At 35.2% G+C, this 25,956-nt stretch overlaps 1 protein-coding gene across 4 annotated transcripts in view; it reads right to left on the bottom strand.

The window, feature by feature from the left end:
* Positions 1-25,956, bottom strand: part of LOC121730977 (cAMP-specific 3',5'-cyclic phosphodiesterase) — a 474,096-nt gene that overhangs the window by 150,270 nt on the left and 297,870 nt on the right. Inside the window, exon 1 of one of the 4 annotated variants that reach the window (XM_042120241.1) lies at positions 2,469-2,557. The exons of the other annotated variants lie outside the window; for them this stretch is intronic. Within the exon in view, the coding sequence (XP_041976175.1) occupies positions 2,469-2,542 (74 nt within the window). The 5' untranslated portion in view covers positions 2,543-2,557. Of the gene's footprint in view, positions 1-2,468; positions 2,558-25,956 lie in introns of those variants that run through there. 4 annotated transcript variants of the gene reach the window in all.

Raw genomic sequence — 25,956 nt, 5'->3', positions numbered from 1 at the left:
GTTCATTGAGAGAGGCCTATGTCCAGCAGTGGACGACTATTTATTTTATTTTTTATTTATTTTATTTTTATTTATTTGGAAAACATACAGTGTTTTTTAATTTATAGAAGGCTGTATAAAATCTAGACACCATTTACACGTTTTCACATTTAGAATATATATAATCTATAGGCTGATATGATGATGATGATGTGTTATTCTGATGTATAAGCTATATTATTGTAAAGTTTCATTAAAATCCGTTCAGTACTTTTTGAGTGAAAGAGTAACAAACATCCATACATCCACACATCCATACATCCATACATCCAAACAAACTTTCGCCTTTATAATATTAGTAGGACTAGTAGGATTGCAATGTTTTCACGCGGCCGCGGCAGCACCGGCATAAACAGTAGAAAGTTAACAAAAAGTTTTGTTTGGCGTTTGATAACGTTTCTGTCAATATTCTGACACTAGATGACGCCCGCCGTCCGTTGTGTGAAATTCGTTTGTCACGTGGGAACAAAATTTTTCCGAGATAAAAAGTATCATATTATATTCTCCTGGGCCTCAAGTGTCTCCATACCAAATTTCAGCAAAATCGGTTCAGCGTTGTTTAAAGCGTGAAGAGGTAACAGATAGGCCGACAGACGAACAAGCGGGCACACTTTCGAATTAATAATATTATTATTTATTAGTATAGATGACGTGTGCAACATGTCAGGTTGGTCGGATTAATTACTGTATGTGCTAGTATCTTCTCCGTTCCGACTTTTGCGTACACCCTATTAAATGTATAAAATTTTCGTGGATCTGTGTTTAAATAAATCCAGTTGCAATGATAATAAAATAGCAATTTATACGTGGGAGAGCCAAGCTTCGGCACGAATGGGCCGGCTCGACCGGAGAAATACCACGTTCTCACAGAAAACCGGCGTGAAACAGCGCTTGCGCTGTGTTTCGCCGAGTGAGTGAGTTTACCGGAGGCCCAATCCCCTATCCTATTCCCTTCCCTTCCCTACCCTCCCCTATTACCCTATTTCCTCTTAAAAGGCCGGCAACGCACTTGCAGCTCTTCTGATGCTGCGGGTGTCCATGGGCGACGGAAATTGTTTTCCATCAGGTGACCCGTTTGCTCGTTTGCCCCCTTATTTCATTTTAAAAAAAAGTTGAGTTAATCCCAAGCACCGAACTTAATTTAAAACTTTAACATCTACATGTTAAAGTTTTAAATTAAGGCTAATACTACGTCTATGATAACTTTAAATACAGATATCCAAACTAAAACTGTTACTTACGAGTATTTTAAACACGAAATCAATTTAAATTCACCAAAAGACGACACATCTTACAATAAAATACTTAGCGATATTACAATCTAACGGTATTTACAATTTGACGGTAACAGCCATGAGCAGTCGAGCAGGTGGTGTCAGGTCGGCCATAAAAGGTGTGATCGTAAATTTTTACACCCCAAGTCGCATTGCTTTCGATTTTGCAGGTGCAACCAGATTTCACATGCCATTTATATAATTAAGGTATGCTTACGCGTTTATGCCGATTTTGGCTGTCGTTTAAACGCCTTAGTTAAAGAGTAATATTTTTTGTGTATCGGTAAATATACTTTGGTCAGTATTGGTCAGTATGACAAAGCTATACCTATGTAGAATAAGTAAAAACAGTGAGAGTATACTTAATTTCTCAATGAAATAAAACGTAAAGGTTTGCGACAAGTATGAGATTTATAACTTGTCGCAGCTGTACTAGGCACTTAGACAGATTCTTATAAAATACAGGGTGTATCATAAATGATAATACTTTATGATGTGTACTATGTATCCCTTATTGAACTCAATATGGCAGCTGCACTGCAAGAGTTCCTACTGAGGGAACTCTTGCAGTGCTGCCATTCTTACAGTGAACTCTATACAAGCGACACAATATACTTATATACACACACCTTAATGTAAACACATCCTATGAAGTGCTAGACCGTATATAATACAAGATGTTAGTGTAGACACCGTTATCCTTGAAACCATCAAATGAGCCCGTCAAAATGAACAACTTTTTCTATGAGAACAATGCTGGGAACACAAAAAAAATCCGTCTTCATACCAATAGCAACTGTTAAATCTATTCTGTGCCCATAGATACAAATTGCCGATCCGGGCATCTGTATGGGTTCGAGCGGACGGCATTTTTTTTGAGTTCCCAGCATTGTTCTCATAGAAAAAGTTGTTCATTTTGACGGGCTCATTTGATGGTTTCAAGGATAACGGTGCTTACACTAACACACTGTATAAAATCTCATGTCACAGTGTTTATGCGCTAACTTCTCCAAAACGGCTCAACCGATTTTAATTAAATTTTCTATGTAAATTCGTTAGGCCTGAGAATAGATTTTTATCTACATTTTATATTGATACTAGACATAATTTATATGGAAAAGCAACGTTTACCGGGTCAGCTAAGAATAGATTTACCGGGTGTGATGCGGTTGGGTGTCATCTTGACTGCTGCGCTTCCTCTTGCGTCGGAAGCACCAGTCCTGGCCCATCGCATCACAACCGACTTGCCGGGAACCCCCGCCGCCCAGCGCGCCTTCCTCACGCCCCCAGCATCACTTCACTCGCTCGCATTGTCATAACTTCATCACCTCCACTTCGAAGTTTATACACTGGCTGAAGTCGGTACACTCATCTACTAGTTTATACACTGGCTGAAGTCAGCACACTCATCGACTTCGAAGTTTATACACTGGCTGAAGTCGGTACACTCATCTACAAGTTTATACACTGGCTGAAGTCGGCACACGCATCGACTTCGAAGTTTATACACTGGCTGAAGTCGGCACACTCATCTACAAGTTTATACACTGGCTGAAGTCGGCACACTCATCGACTTCGAATTCACTATCTTCAGTTGTTCATTCGAAGACACTGTCCTTAATTTTCATTTCATTCACTTCAAAGTTTACTGAACTGGTTACATTCATTAACTTTAATTTTCAAAGTTTATTCATTATTTATTTTTGTCACGTTCATTCACTTCGAAGTTTTAAGCACTGTGTACACGCGGTATCGGCTTCGAAATTTTTACACTTTCAATTGTTCGCGGTCCACACTTATTATGTTCATCGAATGCTAAGTTTAAACACCGTCTTCACTTACTCATCAGTTTCGAAGTTTAACTTACAGTACGTTCATTGACTTTTGAAGCACTGTTATTGTCTTCAGCAGTTTTATGTTTACTGGAGTTCTACGTAAGATTTATTGTTACAATTACATATTGGTTTGTATCAAACGAGCTTCCGATTTTATTTAGAAGATCCCAATTTAACGGCAAAAGTTGTTTGGTATTTCTGTGGAGTTTAACATTCTTTGTTTGTATCTTTTGAAGAGTTTTCTTTTGGTTCAAGTTAAAATAAATTAGATCTTTCGGCACTTATTAAATAAAGTTTTGTAATTAAATTATTTAGCTTTGGTATACGTGCATCAAAACTAAGGATAGCAACTACTACGTAGAATTAATATGAAAGAAAAAAAAACTTTATAAAAAGCAACTAAGTCAGTCTCTACTTGTCTAGTTTCTACACTTTTAACAAGTAAACACAATATTAAAAAAAGGATGAATTGATGAAAAAACAATTAAACACATTAAAAAAAGGGTTGAATTTTAAGTGAACAAGAACATTGTACCTGCCCCCTTAGACAAAGTATCTTTCGTTAAAAACGAAGATGAAATTCTTTATCAAAATGTATGCGGTTTGACATAAGTCATCGCTAAATGACATTTCGCTTTCGAATTAGTAGATTAATGTCAAATCCCATACATTTTGATAACAAATTTTGTCACCGTTTTTAACGAAAGGGATTTTGGCTACGGCCTCAGTACTAACATAGTAACTATTTAGTAATCTGTGGTGTTACTACAAACCATAAAGTTTAATATACCTAGCGGAATATATTAACTTTATGCTACAAACGGATAAGGTTATAAAATATAAACCAATGGTTAAAATGATAATCGTCTTATAAAATCACTTGTACCTCTTTAGCCATAATTATTTATGGCTAAGGAGGTACAAGTGATTTTATAAGACGATTATCATCTTATACAGGTTTTCCTGAGTAGTAAATAAACTTTGCACAGCAATAAAATGATTACTTAAGGGGGCGACTAACCATAAAGTGTCGATTTTATAATTCATTTTTATACTTGAAAATAAGCCCCGAATTGTTTCATTTTCTAAAATAGATACTACATTATATTTCCGAGAATTAGATCTGAGCAAAAACACGATATCTTAAAATTTTCTCGATAGAAAAAAGTCAGAAAGATGCATCCAATTTTGAAGAATTTTTCATTTATTGCCATAACCGTGCATTGAACTAAGTTAATATTTTAACGCATTATATAAAATTCTATCATTGAGAGATCGACTTAGCGGATTTTTAAAATGTTGTATATTTATCGAGTTATTGAGAAAAAACTTATTTGGCGATGAATCCGCGTCGTTCTTTTTCACCTGGCATATGAAAGACGGGCGTGAGTGTGAAGAGGGAAGGGCGATGTTTGGTTTTTGGGGTTAGTCGCCCTCTTAATGATTTTCAATGACCTTTAAGTTACAGGTGCATAAGTGCTAAGAGGCAAATTGTGTATTGATCTTTGAAAGTTGTTAAACCTGCTCGTTATAAGTGTTCTCAGTTCTCACCGAGAGCAGATCATGTGGGTCTGCATTTTTAAGATAGCGATTATTGATTGATTTTTTTAACTTGATTCAGAGGTCGTCTCTGTTTCAGAGTAGACTACTCTAGTTTAATTTTTCTCTTTTGAAATAAGCATATTCTTGTGTGTTAAATATAATTTTAAGAAGAGTAACGCAGCAGCTTTGGATGAATAAAGGCTTATGTACGTTCCATTCCTCTACATACACAGCCCCTTTTCAAAAGCAATGTATATGGAAAACCATGTATTTAGCTAGGGACGCTGTCGCATTATTTCTCAGGCAGATAAGGAGGTCATTCTCTTCGAGATGCTAAGACGACCTCTGTGGGAAATGGCGTATAGAGGGTCTAACAAAACTAAGCGATAATATTAGGGTGTGTATGTGTACCTTGTAGAGAGTTCGTTGTGAAAGTAGCAGCGATGAAAGACCATTTTTTTTTACTTTTGTATGGGCAATCGTCCCAGCGTTACGAGCTTTCCCATACAAAAGTGAAAAAAAAATTTGGTCTTTCAGTGCTGCTACTTTCACAGTGAATTCTATACAAGGGACACATTATTATTATTATTATGAGCCTAAACTGTCCCACAGCTGGGCAAAGGCCTTCCCCAAAGACTTCCATCTGTCTCTCTCCTGCGCCACCGCTGGTCAGCCTGGCTGGTGTGCCTCCAGCTCATCACGTCATCTTTTTCTAGGCGGGCCACGGCAGCGGCGTCCATCTTCAGGTACCAGGTCTTGAGATCCTTGCCCAGTTGCCCAGCGGTCGAAATGCATACGGCCAACGTGATCCGCCCAATCCGTTTTAGAGCGCATAGGGACACATACAAACCCTAAATTAGTATTATCACTTAGTTTTGTTACACCCTGTAATCTGTATAGAGCTGTGGGAATGTGGCATATGCTAATGTGTATGTCATTTAGGAGAGGAATATCCCAGAAAATACTGTACCATTATTCAAATCAATAGACAATAGCCTAGTTAATCATAATCAACTTTCTTACTGACACACGTGGATTTTATTGTTTTCCTAGTTTAATTATTAATATTGTTTTTGTCTGATGTCTATGAGATGGAAAAAATAAGCAAGTGTTACATTTCGCATGAATATTGCTTCTCCTATTATACCTAGTGGAAAGAAATACATGGTTTCTACAGAAAGTCTACAAAAAAAAATTAAGTAGTCGATGCCGGCGTGCAGATAAAAACAAATTCGATATAAACAGCATATTTTGTTGCAATAATAGTGTCTAGCCTATTTAGGATTTCTATAATATAATATTATAATTTATTATACTTATATCAAAAATAATTTCTATGAATTAAGTAACTATAATATACAAGATGTTAGTGTAAACACCGTTATCCTTGAAACCATCAAATGAGCCCCTCAAAATGAACAACTTTTTTTATGAGAACAATGCTGGGAACTCAAAAAAATCCGTCTTCGTACCTATACAAATTGCCGATCCGGGCATCCGTATGGGTATGAAGATGGCTTTTTTTTTAAATCCCAGCATTGTTCTCATAGAAAAAGTTGAGCATTTTGACGGGCTCATTTGATGGTTTCAAAGATAACGGTGTTTACAATAACACACTGTATAACTTTTTTGAATATTTTGTAATAAGAAGTAGGAAAGTACCTATGTATATAATACAGATAGGCAATGCTCTAGGTACCTAACCGTAACATTGTTATGCTTAGGTACCTAGACCACTTAACATAACAATGTAACATAGTCATTTTAAAGCTACTAAACCTTGAAGCTTACGATAGTAAAAGATACTTTGTAGTTCTGATACTCCAAAATTTAAAACAAACTACGAAATTTTCATAGTGTTTCATTGTAGTACATATATACCGTAAGGTACTAATTATGTATTCTGTGGTACATATTATATTAAACGATTTACGACTATACTAGTTACTAAACTATCTTTAGATAATATTATGCAGTACAATGTCTTCCTAAATGCTTTTATGGTCTATTTTACAATCGCTTAGGTATATTATGATTTATAACGAATAGTTTTGAAAAAGGTCCTTTAGAACTTAGAGGCTTTTTCTGTAGAATTTTCTGGATTTCTGGAGCTATGCATCTAATTTTGGGGCACTGCGAAATATACTTTTCTCTTATACAGGGTAAAAAGTAATACTAGGGTGTGTTTGGGTCTCCTGTACTTGTGTTCTCTGTGAAAGTAGCAGCGCTCAAAGACTAACTTTTTTAACCTTTGTATGTGCTTTATGAGGCTAGGGAGCTTGCCTATACAAATCACAAAAAAAAACAATCTTTAGCGTTGAACTCTATAAAGGGGAAACATACACTTTACGCAGCCTAAAGTATTGTTACTTTGTTTCGTCACACGATATAAAAAACTGCTAAGGAAACTCTACAAGGAATAAAAAATCGCATAGCTTTATGTCAATAAAGGTGTTAGTATCTTCCGTTATATTAAAAGCGCAGCAAAATGAAGCTTTTCAAGCTTAACGTAACTTAAGTTCGGAGCTAATCTCTGCTCACTTTTTAATAAGTTTGTTTAACAGCTAAAAGGTAATTTAGGTAGTGTCTGCTCTGTTCTGCATTCATTTTAAAAAGATTGGGCCGAGTAGTTTTAAATAATTTTATTTTCATATCTGATATATTATAATAAGGCTGAATTGAGAGCGTATTCATTATTTAATTCAACAAGCCCCAACCCAACGGTCACCGGTGACCGAGATACAATAGAAATTCTATTCTGTCTCGTTTTTCCACGATTGACGGGTTAAAGGCCGGTAACGCACCTGCAGCTCTTCAGATGTTGCAAGTTTCCATGGACGACGGTAGTTGCCTCCGTATTTTATGAAAAAAAAGTCTAGGCAAAAAGGCCTAGGGCCTAGGCTGTTTAATTCCAATTTTATATGAACTTAACTATATTTTTTTCCAAATTAATGGATTGTTACATTATTTAATATTTACATTTTACTCATTTTAATTTTGTGCTGTATTCGGAATCGGGAATTCCAAATCATAAGAGTGTATACAAACTAGCAGCATTATAATATTATTAAATTTAGGTGTATTAAATCTGATTTAAATAGTTTTAAGTAAGTATTACAATAAGGTGAGCATTGAATGTCTACTTGAAAACGTCATTATAGTGGATTATTATCAGTGTTCATTACCTCTGATACTAGCAGAGACCTAGATTTGTAGGAACCTGCGAGACCTAGGTCATGTAGAGTGTATGGGAAGACCAAAACAAACAGCTACGTTCCATTTTCGTTTTTCAATTTTCATCGGCTTTTCCGGTAAAGAAGCTAGGGTTCAAAGTTCAAACTTTATAGTTAAAGAGTTGACTACGGAAAAAAAGAATAATATGCAGTGTCATTATATTTAACTTTTTTTATAGTTAAGGCATATTATATATTATATATTCTGTGGTAAAGGCAAATGTAAAAAAAGGTTAACTGACCCTTATCTTGGCCAACAATATTGACAATATTTTTTAGAGCCAAACATTATGAACCTATAAAGTGGGATACACCTTTATAGTCGCCACTAAGCTTATGGCTTTATATATTTTGATGGCTTTCCCCTTCATGAGACCAAAAATATTTTTGACCAAATTATTTAGGTCTTAGATGACGCCCGCAACCCTGTTGCGGCGAAATTAGTTTATCGCGTGGGAACCGTACATTTTCAGTTGTAAAAATTATCCTAATATGTCCTTTCCGGGACACCAAGTACCCTAAAAAGCTTAATACAGTATTAATCTAATAATGCATACCAAAAATAATCAAAATCGGTTGGTTCAGCGGCTTTATTGCGAAGAGGTGACAGATAGACACACTTTCGCATTTATAATATTAGTATGGAAGTATGGATATAAGAACGGATAGCAGGATCTTTCAGAATTGCGTAGTAGAACGCGGAAAAACGCGTTGAAAAATATAGGTTTGCATCCGGATTACCTTTTGCGCAACGAAGGCAAAATCTTCACAAAAGAAAAAATACTTTTAAATATTACATACTTATTTACAGGAATATATTTTATATTAGGAGTATATAATATACGAGATTTTGCCCGCGGCTTCGCTCGCGTTAAGAAGTATTATTATATACAAATTTTCATCCCCTATTTTAACCCCTTGGAGGTGGAATTGATCAAAACCCTTTCTTAGCGGGTGCCTACGTCATAATATCTACCTGCATGCCAAATTTCAGCCCGATCGGTCCAGTGGTTTGGGCTGTGCGTTGATAGATCACTATGTCAGTCAGTCACCTTTGAGTTTTATATATATAGATAGATTGTGAAGGTGTAGCATATTATAGTTCATCAGTTATAGTATATTCAGCTATTAGTCTTACAACAATCCAGTTTTGTTAATATGCATAGCTTTGGAAATGATAAAAATATATAGATTTATTAGATAGACCATCGTCAAACATGTTTTGATTGGCCAAAACTCCAAAAAGGATAAATGAGAATACTTTTTTTGTAGGTAATTAAAATGACACTAACTAGATTAATACTGTATTAATGTTGGATTAAAATATAAAAGTCGGAATACAAGTCCATGGGTTGATGCTCATGTCTATAGTTAATTAAACTTTTGAGATGTGGCGCGTCATAAGCCTATAAGCTTAATTTAAAGATGGAAAACCCAAAGTAAATGCATAATATTCAAATGTATTATGGTAAAGAGGGGTTTTTGTAATCAGCGCCTAATTGGAAATTCCTAAAGAAGTGAATTCCACGGAAAATCTTTCTTGAATTCTGAAGAAAAGAGGTCATCATTAATGATCTCTGTCAGAATATATTCTTGGAAAGAGTTAAGAAATTAATCAATTCGTTACATAAATTCTACATCAAATTAATAGATCTGTACTAGCTATATTTTATTTTATCTTTTAAGGCGCTCCCCTACGGAGATGCCTAAGCTATGCTACCCTACGGAGGCTCCCGTTTTTAGAGTCTTATTAACTCATAATTTGAAAGTTACAAAATTATAATAAAAATACAGCAATAATCTTTAGCATATGAACCTTTCTTTATCCTTTATTAATTTCCTATTTTTGTTTATTATACTCATGATATCAGCTTCCAAAGTAATACCAATTTATTTAAATTCAAGTATACATTCAGTATCAGCTCCCTAGTATTTACAAATTAAGTACGTTTATTTGAAACACACGCCAAAAGATCGACTATTTCATTACCTACATATTTGCCATTTGTATTTTTTTAGGTCAATTTTGAACTAAGATAAGTAATAAAATAGGATTTTAGTGCGATCTCGGCAACGCGGCAAATGTATGGTCAACGTCGTTTGCTCAGGGGATGGCCTTAAGTACTATAACCTCTAGCCTAAATTAAAACAACGCTTAGATATGAAAGATGTTCTGTAGCATTTTTGTTTATATCTTGTTTGTATATCAAAACTATGTATATTATGAATGAGTAGTTTGGTAAAGTCACCATATTCTCTCTACATGTCACTTTGTTAATGTGTAGGGTGAAGACAAAACTGCATTATGTTTTCCCTCCTATGTGTATTGTTTGTTACTTTGAATGATAAAAAAGAACAAGCATTATTTACGTTGTAAAATAGTAAAAAAACTAGTGAGATCAAAAGAAAAAAATGTACTACAAGAACTAAGTATCAAAACTAAGAACTAGAACTTTAGAATGTCAAGTGAAAGCTAGCATGCGTAGAAAGCGCTCGTAATAGAGATACAAAATACTACAACTACTCTCTCTATCTCTACTCTATATATACTTAGTGATGTCAGCACTGTCATGCACGTATTGGCAATCGGAAGCTCGTGTGTACCACCAGGGTACTGGGGTCCGGTGTCAGTTGTGACAGCCCGCGGGTCGCGGCAGCACTGGCTGGGGGACTGCCGTGACGTCAGCGCGTGGCAGCCCCGCGCCTGCGCGCTGCCCGTACCCGACGAGGGCCCTACACCTCGAGACCTCAAATCCGCTTAGGGACCCAATCGATTTTTGAGCTTTTCGATATAGAGGTAACCGGATTTCATGGTGTTTCGTTTAGAATGCGTGTATCTAAAACGAAAAATCAGAGCTAATTTGAAAGAATTCTCAAGATATGTTTGTAAATAAGGTCGATGATGATGCTCAGGACGTATCTTGAATATATTTTGCTTTCTTAGAAAACTGGTTCATGGCTATTCATTTGCGACGGATCCAAATTATGCATCTGAAACGAATGGCCACCGTAGCATATTATCGCTTTGGCAGGAGAGTTCTCATCAAATTCAGTATTTATGAATACAAATCATATAACAGCCTTTTCTGAAAGCTATTTTTCGTCATCATATCAGCCTATAGTCGTCCACTGCTGGACATAGGCCTCTCTCAATGAACGCCAAGATGACCGATCTCCTGCTACTCGCATCCAACATGGGCCTGCAACTAAGCGGAGATCGTCGTCTATTTTTCGTAGATCGGATAAATTTTTAATGTTTGTAAGGAGGTTAAAATAAGTAAGATAACTTTAAACGACTCTCATATCTGTATATTGTATCTAGTGTATATGTGTATGATGGAAGAGACTGGTCTCCCCGACACAGGGAATCCTATTGTGGAGATCAGTGATTGTGTAAGATTAGTGTGTAGACATTTTTAAGTAGTAATAAATATTTGTTTGTTAAATTCTAGTTACTAGGACTATCCTACGGTTCAGTAGGCGCCACATCCTCATATTTGTCTTCAAATTCTTCCTTTATTTCTTTCCTATTTTGTTGTGTGTGTATTATATTCCTATATAGTTATCTTTGTTTATTTACTAAAAGGATAACAGAATCATTTTATTATGTAAGTGTTCCTGGAGACCCGAGGAATTTAAGAAATTTAAGGATTTTTTAGGAATAAGTCTGTTTGCGAGTAATCACAGTCAATTTGGCAGTATTGTTCCATTGTTCACTGTATAGAAAAATATATTAGAATTCTCAATAGTTTTTGGTGCCGTTAATAATTGCGCCAATTTTCATCATTCCATCTAATCCTAGATTTTTTATTTCTTATGACAGTTAATATTACGAATTATTTTCTACCAACATTTTCCGATTGCAATCTTAGTGCCCATGGAAGTTCATTAGGTACCTATAACTTTATAATAAGTATTTTTTTTCTAACGTTGCCAACTACAAAGAAACATTTTGTTTCTCTAACGATAGACGACATTGTACCTATAGCGGTCTGCGCGAGTCTTCGTATTACTGTTACGTGGCCTCGGTGTGTATTATGAATTTATAATAGCTAGTTTGGAGACTACGAGGGCATACAACTACCTAAATATGCACTATAAATGAAAAATTGCCAAAATATGCACTATCGCCCAAAAATGCCATTACTCATTTCATTCATCAATGCATTTGCATATGCAAATATATGTATATTATATTACGATGTCCAATAATGAGTAATGACTAATGATTGTGATAATGATGATGATATCCCTGTTGCCAGCGACCTCACATCTCATCTGACGCCAGCCGCCTAGACCTTGACATGAGCGAGGTACTGCTACGTGCCATATTTACGTTTACAGGTGCATTAGAGACTATATTTTAATATTTTACTATATTAAAAGCTCCTCTCCACGTTGGGCTATAATGGATAACCATGATTGAGATGTATGTACCTAACAGGCCCTTTAACCAAGACGTTTTGTTTATCGCTTCTCTATAGAATCGCCGATCAAAATGTATGGAATTGACAAAAGCGTTCGACTCGTCTAATGTCAATTCCAAACATTGTGATCGGCGATTCTTTAAAGAAGCAATAAAGAAAACGTCTTGGCTACAGGCTCGGGACCAATTGACGTCGGTCTTAATAACTTCGTAATTACTCGTATTTGTTCACCATGGACCGACATGGAAAGGCGTTAGGATGCCATTTTTGTTCCGGTTTCACCAAGCTTTGACAAAGTTAACCGTTACTGTTATCTCATCTCCTTGGTCATCGAATTAATGGAAGTGGAGGCATTTTGACTAAAGATTACTATAACAAGTGTTATTAGGATTGTGACATAATTAGTTGTAAAAAAATATTACTTATTAGGAAATCGCATAAGCAGCAAACATAATATTAAGAATTAACAAGTGTATTACTGAACTGATATTGCTGAGGTATCATAATTCATACCTCAGCAATATCAGTTCAGTGGTTACATAATGTAGATACTTTGAGTCGGGGGAGGACATAGGCTACTTTTATCCCGGAAAATTGTACGAATCCCGCGCGATAAGCGATTTTTGGCGGAAGTGGGTTGTGGGCATCATCATTATCTAGTCAATAATATTTTATCAAATATACAGTGTGTAACAAAAATAAGTGACAATACTTTAGGATGTGTACGTGTTCCTTGTAGAGAGTTCACTGTTAAAGTAGCAGCTCTGAAAGACGACATTTTTTTTTCACTTTTGTATGGGCAAGGGTCCAAGCGTCACGAGTTTCCCCATACAAAAATGAAAAAAAAATTTGATCTTTCAGCGCTGCTACTTTCACAGTGAACGCTCTACAAGGAACACGTACACACCCTAAGGTGTTGTTACTCATTTTTGTTACACTCTGTATAAATTAAAGAGTAAAAAATGAGGTTAATTACAGTGTACACATCAAGTATTGGTTCCGGGGAGTATCGAGTGTCGCTACTCACAGCTCAAGTGGACTCTTGACACTAGAAAGACCGGAATTCTGAACTTCCTAGAAAGACCAAGAGCGGTCAAATGACCCATCGTATGTTTTTACATTTTTTGTGTGTCTTACTACCTTGCTTTTGCATTTTATTGATCATTTAATTATTTATAAATGTAACTAAATTAAATTATAGTACAAATATTCAAGAAAATTATCAATCAATAGACCTGCTACCGGTATAATGACATTGGTTTTGTTCCTGTATTTGAGCATAAAACACCATTTTTTCAGATTTTATATTTTCTCATTTTAGCAATAGAATGGTAAAGTTACTCTTATGTACAGTAATTCACGTCTAGAAGCCATGAATATCTTGATGAAAATACCCTATTGGAGGACAAAACTATTATTTTTTCGTGTCGTATTTTTGGTCCCAATATAAAAATCTTTTATCACTAAAGCTAAAAAAGTACGAAAATATGCTTTAGAAATGAAACATACTTGAAATTAGCATAAATATAACAATTTTTATCATATTTTCATATAACTAAAATTTCGCAACCTTTAGTTTGTTATTTGCTTCGTTTGTGTTGGTAAAACAAAAAATTAAATTAACCCAGCATAAATATTTTATTGAAATTCGAACTACTAATAAACCCTGGCTGTGTTAGGTCAACTCAGGCAACAATACTATGAAAATTGACACAGATTTTTGTAGTAACGTTGATAATTTTCAAAAAACAGGGTTTCATTAGGCAAAAAACTTGAAATACGCTACAATATCAAAACAGGCAAGGCAAAAGGTTTTATTTGTGCACATACTATATTTGTAAATATATTACCATTATTTTCACATATGAAAATGTGAATTTTTAGACTATTTATGTAAATAAAAGTATTTATCCCACTTATGTCCTATGAGTCATTGACAAGTCTATTTCAGTCAAGTTTTTTATAAATTTTAAATCAAATTTCAAATAAAATACACAAACAAAATATAAAAATAATAAAAAATTTTAAAGAAAAATAAAACTTGCAAGAAAAACTCACTTCCTTTAGAAATTTTATTCAAGCGGTCAATTGACCGCTGCGGTCTTTCTAGGTAGATTGTTATTTAAAACTTATAATTATTGAGCAATCATTAAAAACACGTTATCTCAATTTAAACTATCGAAAATTATTAAATGTCACGAGAGGAAAACGAATTTCACGCAACGGTAACGAAAATATCCGCTAATATTTGACCGCTCCGGTCTTTCTAGTGTTAAGCACCACTTACACGACACCTGTCTGCAGGAACATAATATCTTAACTTAGATATCTTAAGGGTGGGTTGCACCAGAGGCGTGGTTGAAGTCAAAGTTATGGTCAAAGTTATGGTTATAGTTAAGGCTAACTTTAACTTTAACTTTGACCACAGAATTTGACAGATGATAGCTAGTCCGACAAGGCTTGAAATGAACGTGGGCGGGGAGCTGCTGGTAAAGGAGAACTGTCAAAAATTGCGTTTTTGTATGATGACAACGTTAGTTCCTTTTTTCGCCACGTTCATTCAAAGCGTTGTCCATCTCAAGGTTATGGTTAAATATGGCGTCCATTTTTTACTTTAACCAAAAATTTGACATTTTACATAGTAGTTATAGTTAAAGTTATAGCTAAAGTAAGTTGGTGCAACCCACCCTAAGTGTCTAGTTAATTTAACTAAAAAAATGTAAAATACTTCGTAGTAGTAAATACGCTTTTACAGTGTTAAAGTACTATAGGTGTTACCTACATTATATTTAAACCCAAAGGCTAAGGCCCTGTGGCAGCATTAATCACGTCAATTCCAAATGCATGAAACCAATAAATAAAGCAGAATTAATTAAAAAGTTTTAAACATAAAATATAAAAGACGATCATAAAATGAAATTTGAAATACGTCGAGCCGAGCCTTGAAACTGAAGCGGGGGACGGCGAGGGGTTGCAGGGGGCGGAGGGAGGGAGGGGCGGTGAGTGATGACGTAGGAGCTATGACGTCAATGGGCGGGGCGGACGTTCACCGCCCGATATAAAATGTACGACGTGTCCTAGCTTCCTTACTTTGTTCACTTCCTTGTATGATTCGGGGATATTTTACTTCTGCCAGGTCCTTAATGTCAGCGACATAGGGGTTGATTTGTGAAGCTTCAGAGTAAGATAACTTTGAACTTTTACATAGTAAGGTATTAACTAGTTTTTAGTTTATGCCTTTGTAGTAGAATGTTTAAGTGCCTACCTCGTTTATTGTGAACTGCTCTATAAAAAATACCTTTTCAATTACTTGTGACGGTAAAATTTACTATAAGGAATTGTTCTACGGTTCAAGAACTAATTGGCACGTGGCAGCCGCGGTAGGAGATGAGATAATATTATGCGCGAGCAGAGATTGTTAAATGCGCTTTAGCTCCTTATGGCTCGTTTAAGTGACATTAAGCCCGACCGCACATTGTCCGAAATTTCTGATCAGAAACAGTTGAACGTCCGCGCTGTCTCTTACATTTTGTACTGAACCGAGTGAGCTCGAACTCGCCGGAAGGATATTTCGGATGGTGTGCGGGGTGGCGGTCCGGCGAAATTCAACTGTTTCTGATCAGAATTCGGACAATGTGCGGCCGGGCTAAACCAGCCTGTCTATCAAATTGCATTGCGTTAAGACATCTAGACTGAGCTTGCAAATATTCACTATCCATTCAATATGGCTTAATTCACGTTCAGTCACAAAAGTCAAAGGTAAATGTTATTTGTATAGGATTTATGATTTGCTTTGCATTGGAATTTGGGAGTTAGTTCGATTTCGAGGAATAGTTATATAAGCTTGTATTCTAAGATCGATCTTTTACTACCATTGATGCTTTGTTGAGCTTCTTCATAAACTGAGTTCTCAAAGACATAAAAAAATACTATTAATCTTAACTGAACTGTCTAATTAATTTTGATCCAATGAAAAATTGTTTTTTTTTCTTATGCTAAGTACTCACATAAGGTTTTGCTCGATCGAGTCATAACGTCGAGCAAAACCCGCGGCTCGGGATTTCGTCCACACATTCAGCATTGCTCGATAGTTTTACTCTAAATCGATATATTTAATTCCATCAAGCCGGCTATCGAGCGGCTCGATTCGAGCCTTCGAGCTGTCAGTTTTGCGGTCCAAATAGTAATTATTACTCGATTTGGAGTAAAACTATCGAGCAAAACCGCAGTAGTGAGTACTTAGCATTACTATCATCCAAATCGACATTCATCATTTCTACATCCAAATCTATATTCATTCATTCTTTTTTTAGTCGACTTCCAATAAGGAGGAGGTTATACGTTCGGCTGTGGATATAAGTATAATATATTTTTTCCTATCCTCGCTTTTGTTAAATTAATATTTTTCTATAATATTTAATAAAATGAAACGTTTTAATTAGAAGCACCGACCGCCTATGCGCTCCGGGAAAGACGCTTCATTAATTTATTCACCAGATTCCAAAATTCCAAAATCGTTCTTATTTAAATGTCTGTATTATTTTTAAGTTTTAAAGTATTGATTTAAGGGTTTAATGAAACATGGAAAAATATTAGAAGCCCCAGCTTCTATATTTAAGTATACTTACTAATAAAACTTAAAAAAAAAAATATATTTAAGTAAGTATAGTATTAAATAGTAATAAAATTTATTGTACCTACTCATACATAATTATTATCTAACATAGTTTCATAATACACTAATTTGATATTATGAAATAGATAAACGCTATAATATGGACTCATCATATATTACTGATTATAATTATCATAAAACTAGTTATTATTGATCATTACGTCAAACTTGCAAATTGCAATGTACCATGGTCACCATGGAAGAAATTGATTTGGTCGAGTTATGTCAATTTAATATTAGCCGTGATCTGTCGGCTGGGTTTGACATAATGTGACCAAATTACTTTAGTCCACCATCTGCGTGTGAATCAACTTCTCTGATAGCATATCAATGAATTAAAATCTTTAATTCTGCCTTTCGGCGCCATCTAGCGGAATTTTCACAAACTATTAGGTGTGAGGCGTGGCCTGAAAAGCAGCTGTTGGCAAACGTTTCGTGAGCGTTTCAGTTTCTATGTTGCACCAGTTACCACTTTACAAATACAGATGGCGCTGAAAGCCATCTGTATTTGTAATATTTCTATTTTCAAAATTGAGAATTATATTTTTACACTAGCTGCTGTGCCCCGCGGACCGCGGTGGTACCAGCTGTTTATTAGAGAAAATAAATAATTGTAATACTTTCCCGCAGTAAAAAGTAGCCTATGTGTTAATTTAGATTATAGGGTATCAACTATCAACTACCTCCATAGCAAATTTTATTAAAATCGCTCCAGCCGTTTAGATGTGAAGAAGTGACAAGCATACAAACTCACTTTCGCCTTTCGTTCGTATTTTCTATTGATTTAAAAATAATAATTAAAGATTTTATTATAATAAGAATTAAAGAGGTAACAGACAGACAGACACACTTTCGCATTAAATAATATTATATTAGTATTTCTTCTAGTATAATAGACATTATAAATCAGATCAACTTCTAAATGTCTGACGGTGTATTGCGATATTTTGATTTCTAAGAAAATTAAACGATATTAAGAGGGCGACTAACCCCAAAAATCAAATATCGTCCTTCTCTCTTCATACTCACGCCCGTCTTTCATATCCCAGGTGAAAAAGAACGACGCGGATTCATCGCCAAATTAGTTTTTTCTCAATAACTCGATAAATATACAACATTTAAAAAATCCGCTAGGTCGATCTCTCAATGATAGAATTTTATACAATGTGTTAAAATATTAACTTAGTTCAATGAAAAATTCGTGAAAATTAGATCTTTGTGATTTTTTTTTATCGAGAAAATTTTAAGATATCGTGTTTTTGCTCAGATCAAATTCTCGGAAATATAATATAGTATCTAATTTTAGAAAGTGAAACAATTCGGGGCTTATTTTCAAGTATAAAAATGAATTATAAAATCGACACTTTAGGGTTAGTCGCCCCCATAAGGGATTATTGAAAAGTTTGCTGGCTTATGTTATTCCGACCCCTGCATTTTCCTTGACCTTCCCTGATCGTGGGGTCATTATAAATAGACCGACACGTCATAATTTACGAACCCCGAAGGAAAATAATTATTGCTTTAGGCTTAGTTGAGGCAAGAGAGGCATTTTTTTTTGTTGTAGTTCAATAGGAACATAGGTTCTTATTTACCTAATTACGTTTTGTTTGGATTTTTTTTACCTGATAATAATTATTATTAATTGTAATCTGTAGTGAAAATATTAATTATTACTTATACTATTACAATGATTCTTGGTGTCAAGGAGCTGATCTCTTTCATTGTAGGTACACAATGATAGAAGCCTAACGGCAACAATTAGATAATAATATCGACGGTGGAAAGGCAAAAGTTACCAAGCGACACTAGGGGTCAAAATTAGTTATTTATATATTCGGAATCAGCGAATTTTTCTCTATCGATTGGTCTTAGTCCCATGTCTCTACGAGTACTTTTGATGTCGCTTAGGAACTCCGTGGAAACGGGTATTTTTCTTATTTTCGGCGACCAAGCGACAACTTTTTGACACCTTTTTAAAAGTAGGCATTTGGTAATATCTACATGTTTCTTTTTTTACTTGGTAATTTTTGGCTTTCCACTGATGCAGATGGTATCAATTAGGTACTTGGGACGTTTTACCTATAATACATTTATTTATTTATGGTATTTCGGACTATTTTACAAACCCTTGAGATATTTTTTCTGTCGTTAAGTATTTTTTAACAAACCGTAATCATATCAAAAATTCGATATAGTAAATATTACTCGCCGAAACTAAGGTAATATGTGGCGCTTGGTAACCTTTTACCTGCCGTTTTATTTATAAATTTTGTTACTTAGATACCAATTGCTGAAATAATTATTTATTTTTAATTGTGGTTAGCCCAAACAAACACTTGACGCGTTGTCGCTTGTCCCCGCTGTAAATCATACCTATTATGGTGGATAGTAACGGTTTTTTCGATCAGTCGTAGTTTCACTGTCGCTTAGGCAACCAGCGTGCGCGCTCTCGCGCATTTCTTTACTACTGTTTTGTGCGATACGACAGTTGGTATCTATTAAAATTATTATTTTCAAGCTAATTTGATTTTTTGAGTTTTCTGTTTATAAGAACTTACCGATGCACGATGTGGTAAGTTCTGATATTAATTTTTTAATCAACTCATACCAAATATTTTACTGATTCCGTAGCAAAAGTTGATTATAAAATAAACGAATTAGTGAAGAGAATCGTCTTTTTATTTTGAACCGACTTCTAAAAAAAGAGGAGGGTTCTCAATTCGATAGTATGTTCTTTATTTAGTTATGTTTGTTCGCTGATAACTCCACTATTTGTAGACAGATTTTTAAGATACTTCTGTTGTTGTATAGGACATAGTTGAAAGTTGGTACCTTCACAAAAGTTGTGATCTGATGATGCGATCCACGATGAATCGAGGCAACTTCTTAAAATTTGTAAGGAAACATGTACAGGGGTATTGCTGTAGTGATTTTGACTTTTTCTGAAGGATTTCAAACATGTTATGTACTACCAAAAAGTAGCATTCTGCAAAAATGTATAGGTACCTTGGTTCCGAAGGTGCTGTACAGAACCTAACGTATTTTTCCACTTTAGAACTTCATATTTCACAAATGGACCCCGAAATCGGAAAATGATTTAAAAAAAAAAATCACCCCCGCTTAATGTGTATCGAAGGTACCACAAAAAAATTAAAAGTTTTATATAGGTACTTACCATTTTGTCGCTTTGATTAAGATGTACGTTTATGCCGAATTACAGCTTTGTGGGCCTTATAGTCTCTGAGGAAAACCGCGGAAAGACAGACGGACAGACAGACGAACAGACAGATGGACAGATAGATGGACAGACAGACGGACAGACCGAAACTATAAGGGTTACTTGTTGACTAGCCGTAAAAAAGAGAAAAATAAATTATTTTCAAAATTGGAACTGACTTCCTTGGCAATTCCAAGAACATTAAGAAATTTAAAAAAACCCCCGCCAAAACAACTTTAAAAAGTAATGAAATAATATTTACTGCCTTTTAGTTCAAATAATTCCTAACTTGTGTAAAGTAATATTTTAGTCCATAATTGTTGTCACGGTGTGTCGGGGGACCGCCAAGTAAACTACAACCTACAACCGCCAAGTCGCTGATTACCTATCTCGATTCAGATCGCTGTGAATTGATCCTAAAACTTGTTATGTGAAATCAAACATCTACATTAGCGGTCCCCCGACACACCTTGACAACAATTATGGACTAAAATATTACTTTACACAATTTAGGAATTATTTGAACTTAAAGGCAGTAAATATTATTTCATTACTTTTTAAAGTTGTTTTGGCGGGGTTTTTTTTAAATTTCTTAATTAAATTTTATTTCATACTTTTTACACTTGTGTTGGTTATATTGTGCGGAATAATTCCTATCAACAGAATCATATTCTCATGATTACCATCTATCAATGTCCTTTTCGATGATGCCGTTAATATAAGCCCAAACATGAAACCTCCACTTTGGGTTCATACGAAGCTCGGTTCCTATAGAATCCAGGTGATGCTGCAGCAGCAGCATGTAAATATTTACTGTTTATACTTTATCTACTTCTTACTGGTTGTCGCAATTAAAATGAGCCCAAACACGAAACCTCTGCTCTACGTTGGCGAGTAATTGGATATCCTATTAATTACCAGGTGATGCTGCAGCACCAGCTCAACTTTCCATTATTATGTGTATACGTATATTGTATATTCACAAATGTCACGAACTAGAATGAAATATAAAACCCATCTAACGACTACAAGTTGCTAACGGCCTTACATGAACCAGATAAACCCTGATTGTCCAGCACCGATCAGGCTGATGATGATAAATTATAGCTAAGAACACTCTCGATCATGTCAGCTTTCAAACAAAAAAAACTAGATCAAAATCGGTCCACCCGTTTGGATGCTATGATGCCACGGACATCTGATACACACACAGACAAACAGACAGACATACAGACAGACAGACAGACACGTCAAACTTATAACACCCCTCTTTTTTGTCGGGGGTTAAAAACAAAATGAATATTCTTATGAATAAACTAAAAAGTGTTACATAATTCTTATTTTATAGTAGTGCCTTTTTAGGGTTCCGTACCCAAAGGGTAAAAACTTCGATGTCTGTCTGTCTGTCTCCAGTCTGTATCACAAGAACGGCTACAGCTAGACATCTGTAATTTTTACAGATAGTGTATCTCCGTTGCCGCTGTAACAACAAATTCTAAAAAAAAAACCCATACAACAAACCTGATTTTTTGGCATTTTTTGCTAGATATCAATAATGGCAACAGATAGGCACTTGAAATTTTCACAAAATACTCAATTGTATTTATACTTTTATAATTAATAATAAATTTAAAATGAAAAAGATAAATAATGCCATACAAAAAAACCTATTTTAGCCTATTTTTGCTCTATAATGGTACGGAACCCTTCAAGTTGTGCACGAGTCAAACTCACACTTGGCCGATTTTAACGATTGGACTAAGCCTAAACTATATTATTTGTACTCAATCTTCATACATTTTAGAAGTCGGTAAGTAAGTTACGGTTCATTGGAATACTGAATATTGTTTTTACCGAGGAACTCGGATTCAATTATTATTTGTTTGAAAATGATTTATTCAAAGGGATATTTCAAATATTGTATACTTGATAGGTTTTTCTTCAACAGTTTAACTTCAGTTATTTTCGATTGCAGCATAACTATACTGAGCAAATTTCCTCCCTGAGTCTAAAAAGTAAAAACTTTTGAGTTTTAGCTCAAATTTATTTGGCGGCAAGTAAATAATTACTTACACTAACAGAATTTTATTTGTCGTATAGTAAACGTTGCTTGTTATAATAATGGAATATTATGAAATTTAGACCCCTTTGCTTGTTCAATTAATAAAAATAATCTCTACTTAACCCTTTTTGCTTCGAACCATTTGGAAAAATATATATATTTAGATATCTTTACTAAATTGAAAGATAAAACGTTTTTGTCGGTTGGTAACTTTTACCTGCTTCAAAATTTAGGTAAATTGTAATCAAACGCCACTTCTACGCTAAGTATACAGAAATACATTTTTTTAATAAATCAATTAATAAAGGCATTAAAATACTTTAAAAATCCGTTGGATTTTTTTAAAATATCTCTAATAGCTAATTTTCTACGATTTTTTAAAGAAAAAAATAATCTATAAACGGCTCTCCTGTAAAAATAGCTATATGTCGCTTGGTAACTTTTGCCTTTCCACCGTCGATATGTAATTATTAATACTTAATTAAATGAAAGAGTTTGACAGAAAATGCATACATTTTCTTACTTATGTCAAAATCTTCATTAAATTAAAGATAAGTAATCATTCAATGTATCCGAGTGCGGTCTTAATAGAGTAAGAGCCTGCGACGGCCAGACCTTCCTCAGTTTAGGAAAGCTGAAAGTTTTTTTTTATGAAATAAGGGGGCAAACGAGCAAACGGGTCACCTGATGGAAAGCAACTTCCGTCGCCCATGGACACTCGCAGCATCAGAAGGGCTGCAGGTGCGTTGCCGGCCTTTTAAGAGGGAATAGGGTAATAAGGGAGGGTAGCGATGGGACGGGAAAGGAATAGGGAAGGGTAGGGAAGGGAATAGGGTGGGGGATTGCGCCTCCGGTAAACTCACTCACTCGGCGAAACACAGCACAAGCGCTGTTTCACACCCGTTTTCTGTGAGAACGTGGTATTTCTCCGGTCGAGCCGGCCCATTAGTGCCGAAGCATGGCTCTCCCACGTTTAAAAAAAGTTTACCTGTTTGTGACCTTTACGGAGGTAAGAACGACCAGCAACTATGGAGTTTCGGAGGAAGGTCTGGCCGTCTCAGGCTCTTGGTCCATAAGAATTTTTAATGCCTCATTTATAAATTACTCGGCTGTAAAAAAATGAAGACGACGGATAAGACACGGCTTTTGTATTATTTATGAAGTCGGACGGATCCGGTGAACTTTTGAACCATATTACGATGTATTAAGGTCGAAATGGCTCGCAGTGACATTGCGTTGTTCAGGCGAAAGCGATTACTCGCATGGTTTATGGCTGATTACTATGATGAATAATGATAGAATGAACTGATTTTGTTTTTTGTATTAAATAATTTTGCGTTTAGAATCGATTTATAGTCCGCGGTTTGGCCGCGAGATCACAATCAGATCGTAATATTGTAACGATTTATTTAAAGAGCGGCGCGGTCGCGCTGTCATTTACATACAATTGCTTGTGAAATACGTGGTAGAGCCATGCTCCGGATAAATTTCTTCGTTTTTTCCACACTTTCCTCTATTTCTTCGCTCCTATTAGTTTTAGCGTGATAAAATATAGCCTTCCTCGATAAATGGGTTATCTAACACTGAAAGAATTTTTCAAATTGGTAGATTGTTATATATACTATTTTATTCTACTTAATTAGTTTGCACGCCAGTGTGCATCTGTCGAGCGAACGACAACAAGGCTCCACAGAACACCAGGGATCGCGGTGTAGGTACTATACCGCGATCATCACCTGAGTGGGGTCCTTTTCGGCAGCATTCGCATTACACTACATTGTGTTTTGTACCCAGATAGATATTAAAAATGTGTATTATAATGTCCGTCTGATTGTTTTTTTTTCTCTGTTTTTTGTTTTGCTATGTTCTGTTTTGTAATGTGGTGTAATGTGTTTACATGTTGAATAAATGTTTATTATTATTATTATTACCAGTAGTTCCTGAGTTTAGCGCGTTCAAACGAACAAACTAACAAACTCTTCCGCTTTATAATATTAGTATAGATTTGTCGGCGATAGTAATTCGTTTGTTATATGAACGCGTGCGACCTCAATTTCATTACCCACTAATGGTTGGCCATTCTGCAAATCGTTTTAGTATCATTTACCAGGTTTATTTATTGTACCTACATATTTTAACTTATCTACAAATGCAATACATTTGTTCGTCTGTAACTCCTAAAATAGAATCGTTAAACCAATTTTTATAAACAGTATAGAATGGAGATACTTCAAATAGGACAATTATAAATTATCGTAATAGGAAAAATGTACGGTGTCCGCGTGATAAACTAAATTTTGCGCATACAAAGTTGCAACATAAAGGGCCTGTTAAGTGCCGAATAGGCTATCCACCATTTAATTTGACAGTTAGAGTATGGAGAATCTGTCAAAAAAGTTTGGAATAGCCTATTTGGCACTTTATCAGAAAGTGGTGAAACAGGCCCTAAGTTTCATGTACTATCAGATAAATTGATTCCTAGGCAGACGACGGACCTACGTAGTTTGGTCGCGTTACGTCAACCATTAACATTGAATTGACATGATCCGACCAAATGACATTGGTCTGTCAACTGCCTAGGAATCAACTTCTCTGATAGTACCTACCTAATTTGTGGCATGAATTGTAATTTGTACCTACCTTTTTTTTTGTAACATGGGGAAATGCTTTACGCATCCCCGGCAAATTAGGGATATCGGCCGGGGTATGCGGGACTCCTGCTACCCACTAAAACCCCATGGTGCTCCACTCATCGCTTAAGGCAGAGTTGCGGGTACGATATAACCTACCGGAACTCTACCAGAATTTGTACCTACCTAGTTAAAATATAATTGTGGTTAAGAATATTATCTAGGTTTTTTTATTGTACGTAATTATTATTATTAACGACAATTACCTACCTAAAGTTATGCATTAATCAGGTTTGTTGATTTGATGAAAAGCGCTCGTTAGTAAATCTATAGTGTGATAGTGATTGATCAATAGATAATACTATTATATTATTAATGTACCCAGTTTATTGAAAATTGCCCAATTTTGTTATCATTTGTCTATTAACTTGATTAGTAAAATAAAGCTATATTATATAAAATATAAAAGAATGGCCTGCCCTACCCAATGGCCCAATGGCTCACCAACTATGAAAAATTTTTGTTTTTGAAATACAATTTTGTGAATTAAGTAATTATAAATAAGTACCTAATTAAATGAAGGCAATCAAAATATTTTTTTGTACTTCAGCTTTTTTCTGCTTAGCGTTTTTATGCTGTTCTTATTCCAAGTGGCATCGTTTCAGAACGAATATAATCTTTATGAGGCATAATTGCAGTGCTTCAGCCAAGCTTATTTATGCATAATTTATGAAAACAATAAAAAGCGCTTGTTATAGTTATTAGTGTATTTGGGGTAAAGATTTAATCTGCACTCGATAGTACATTGCTTGAGTTGGTAATAAAGTAAAAAAGACCAATTTATTATCCATACTAATAATGTAAATGCGAAATTGTGTTTGTCTGTCAAATTACAGGCAGCTGATGTCTCTTCATGCCCAACCGAACCGATTATGCTGGGTCAGGGTCATGGAGTGTATAGTATGCAGGAGATACTTCAAGTCCCGGGAAAGGACATCTAATGCTGCGTTTCTATGCTTGCC

The sequence above is a fragment of the Aricia agestis genome, chromosome 10, assembly GCF_905147365.1.
Source record: "Aricia agestis chromosome 10, ilAriAges1.1, whole genome shotgun sequence".
Classification (NCBI taxonomy): domain Eukaryota; kingdom Metazoa; phylum Arthropoda; class Insecta; order Lepidoptera; family Lycaenidae; genus Aricia; species Aricia agestis.
Note: the sequence above shows the minus strand (reverse complement) of the source record. Positions and strands in the feature narration are given on the sequence as shown.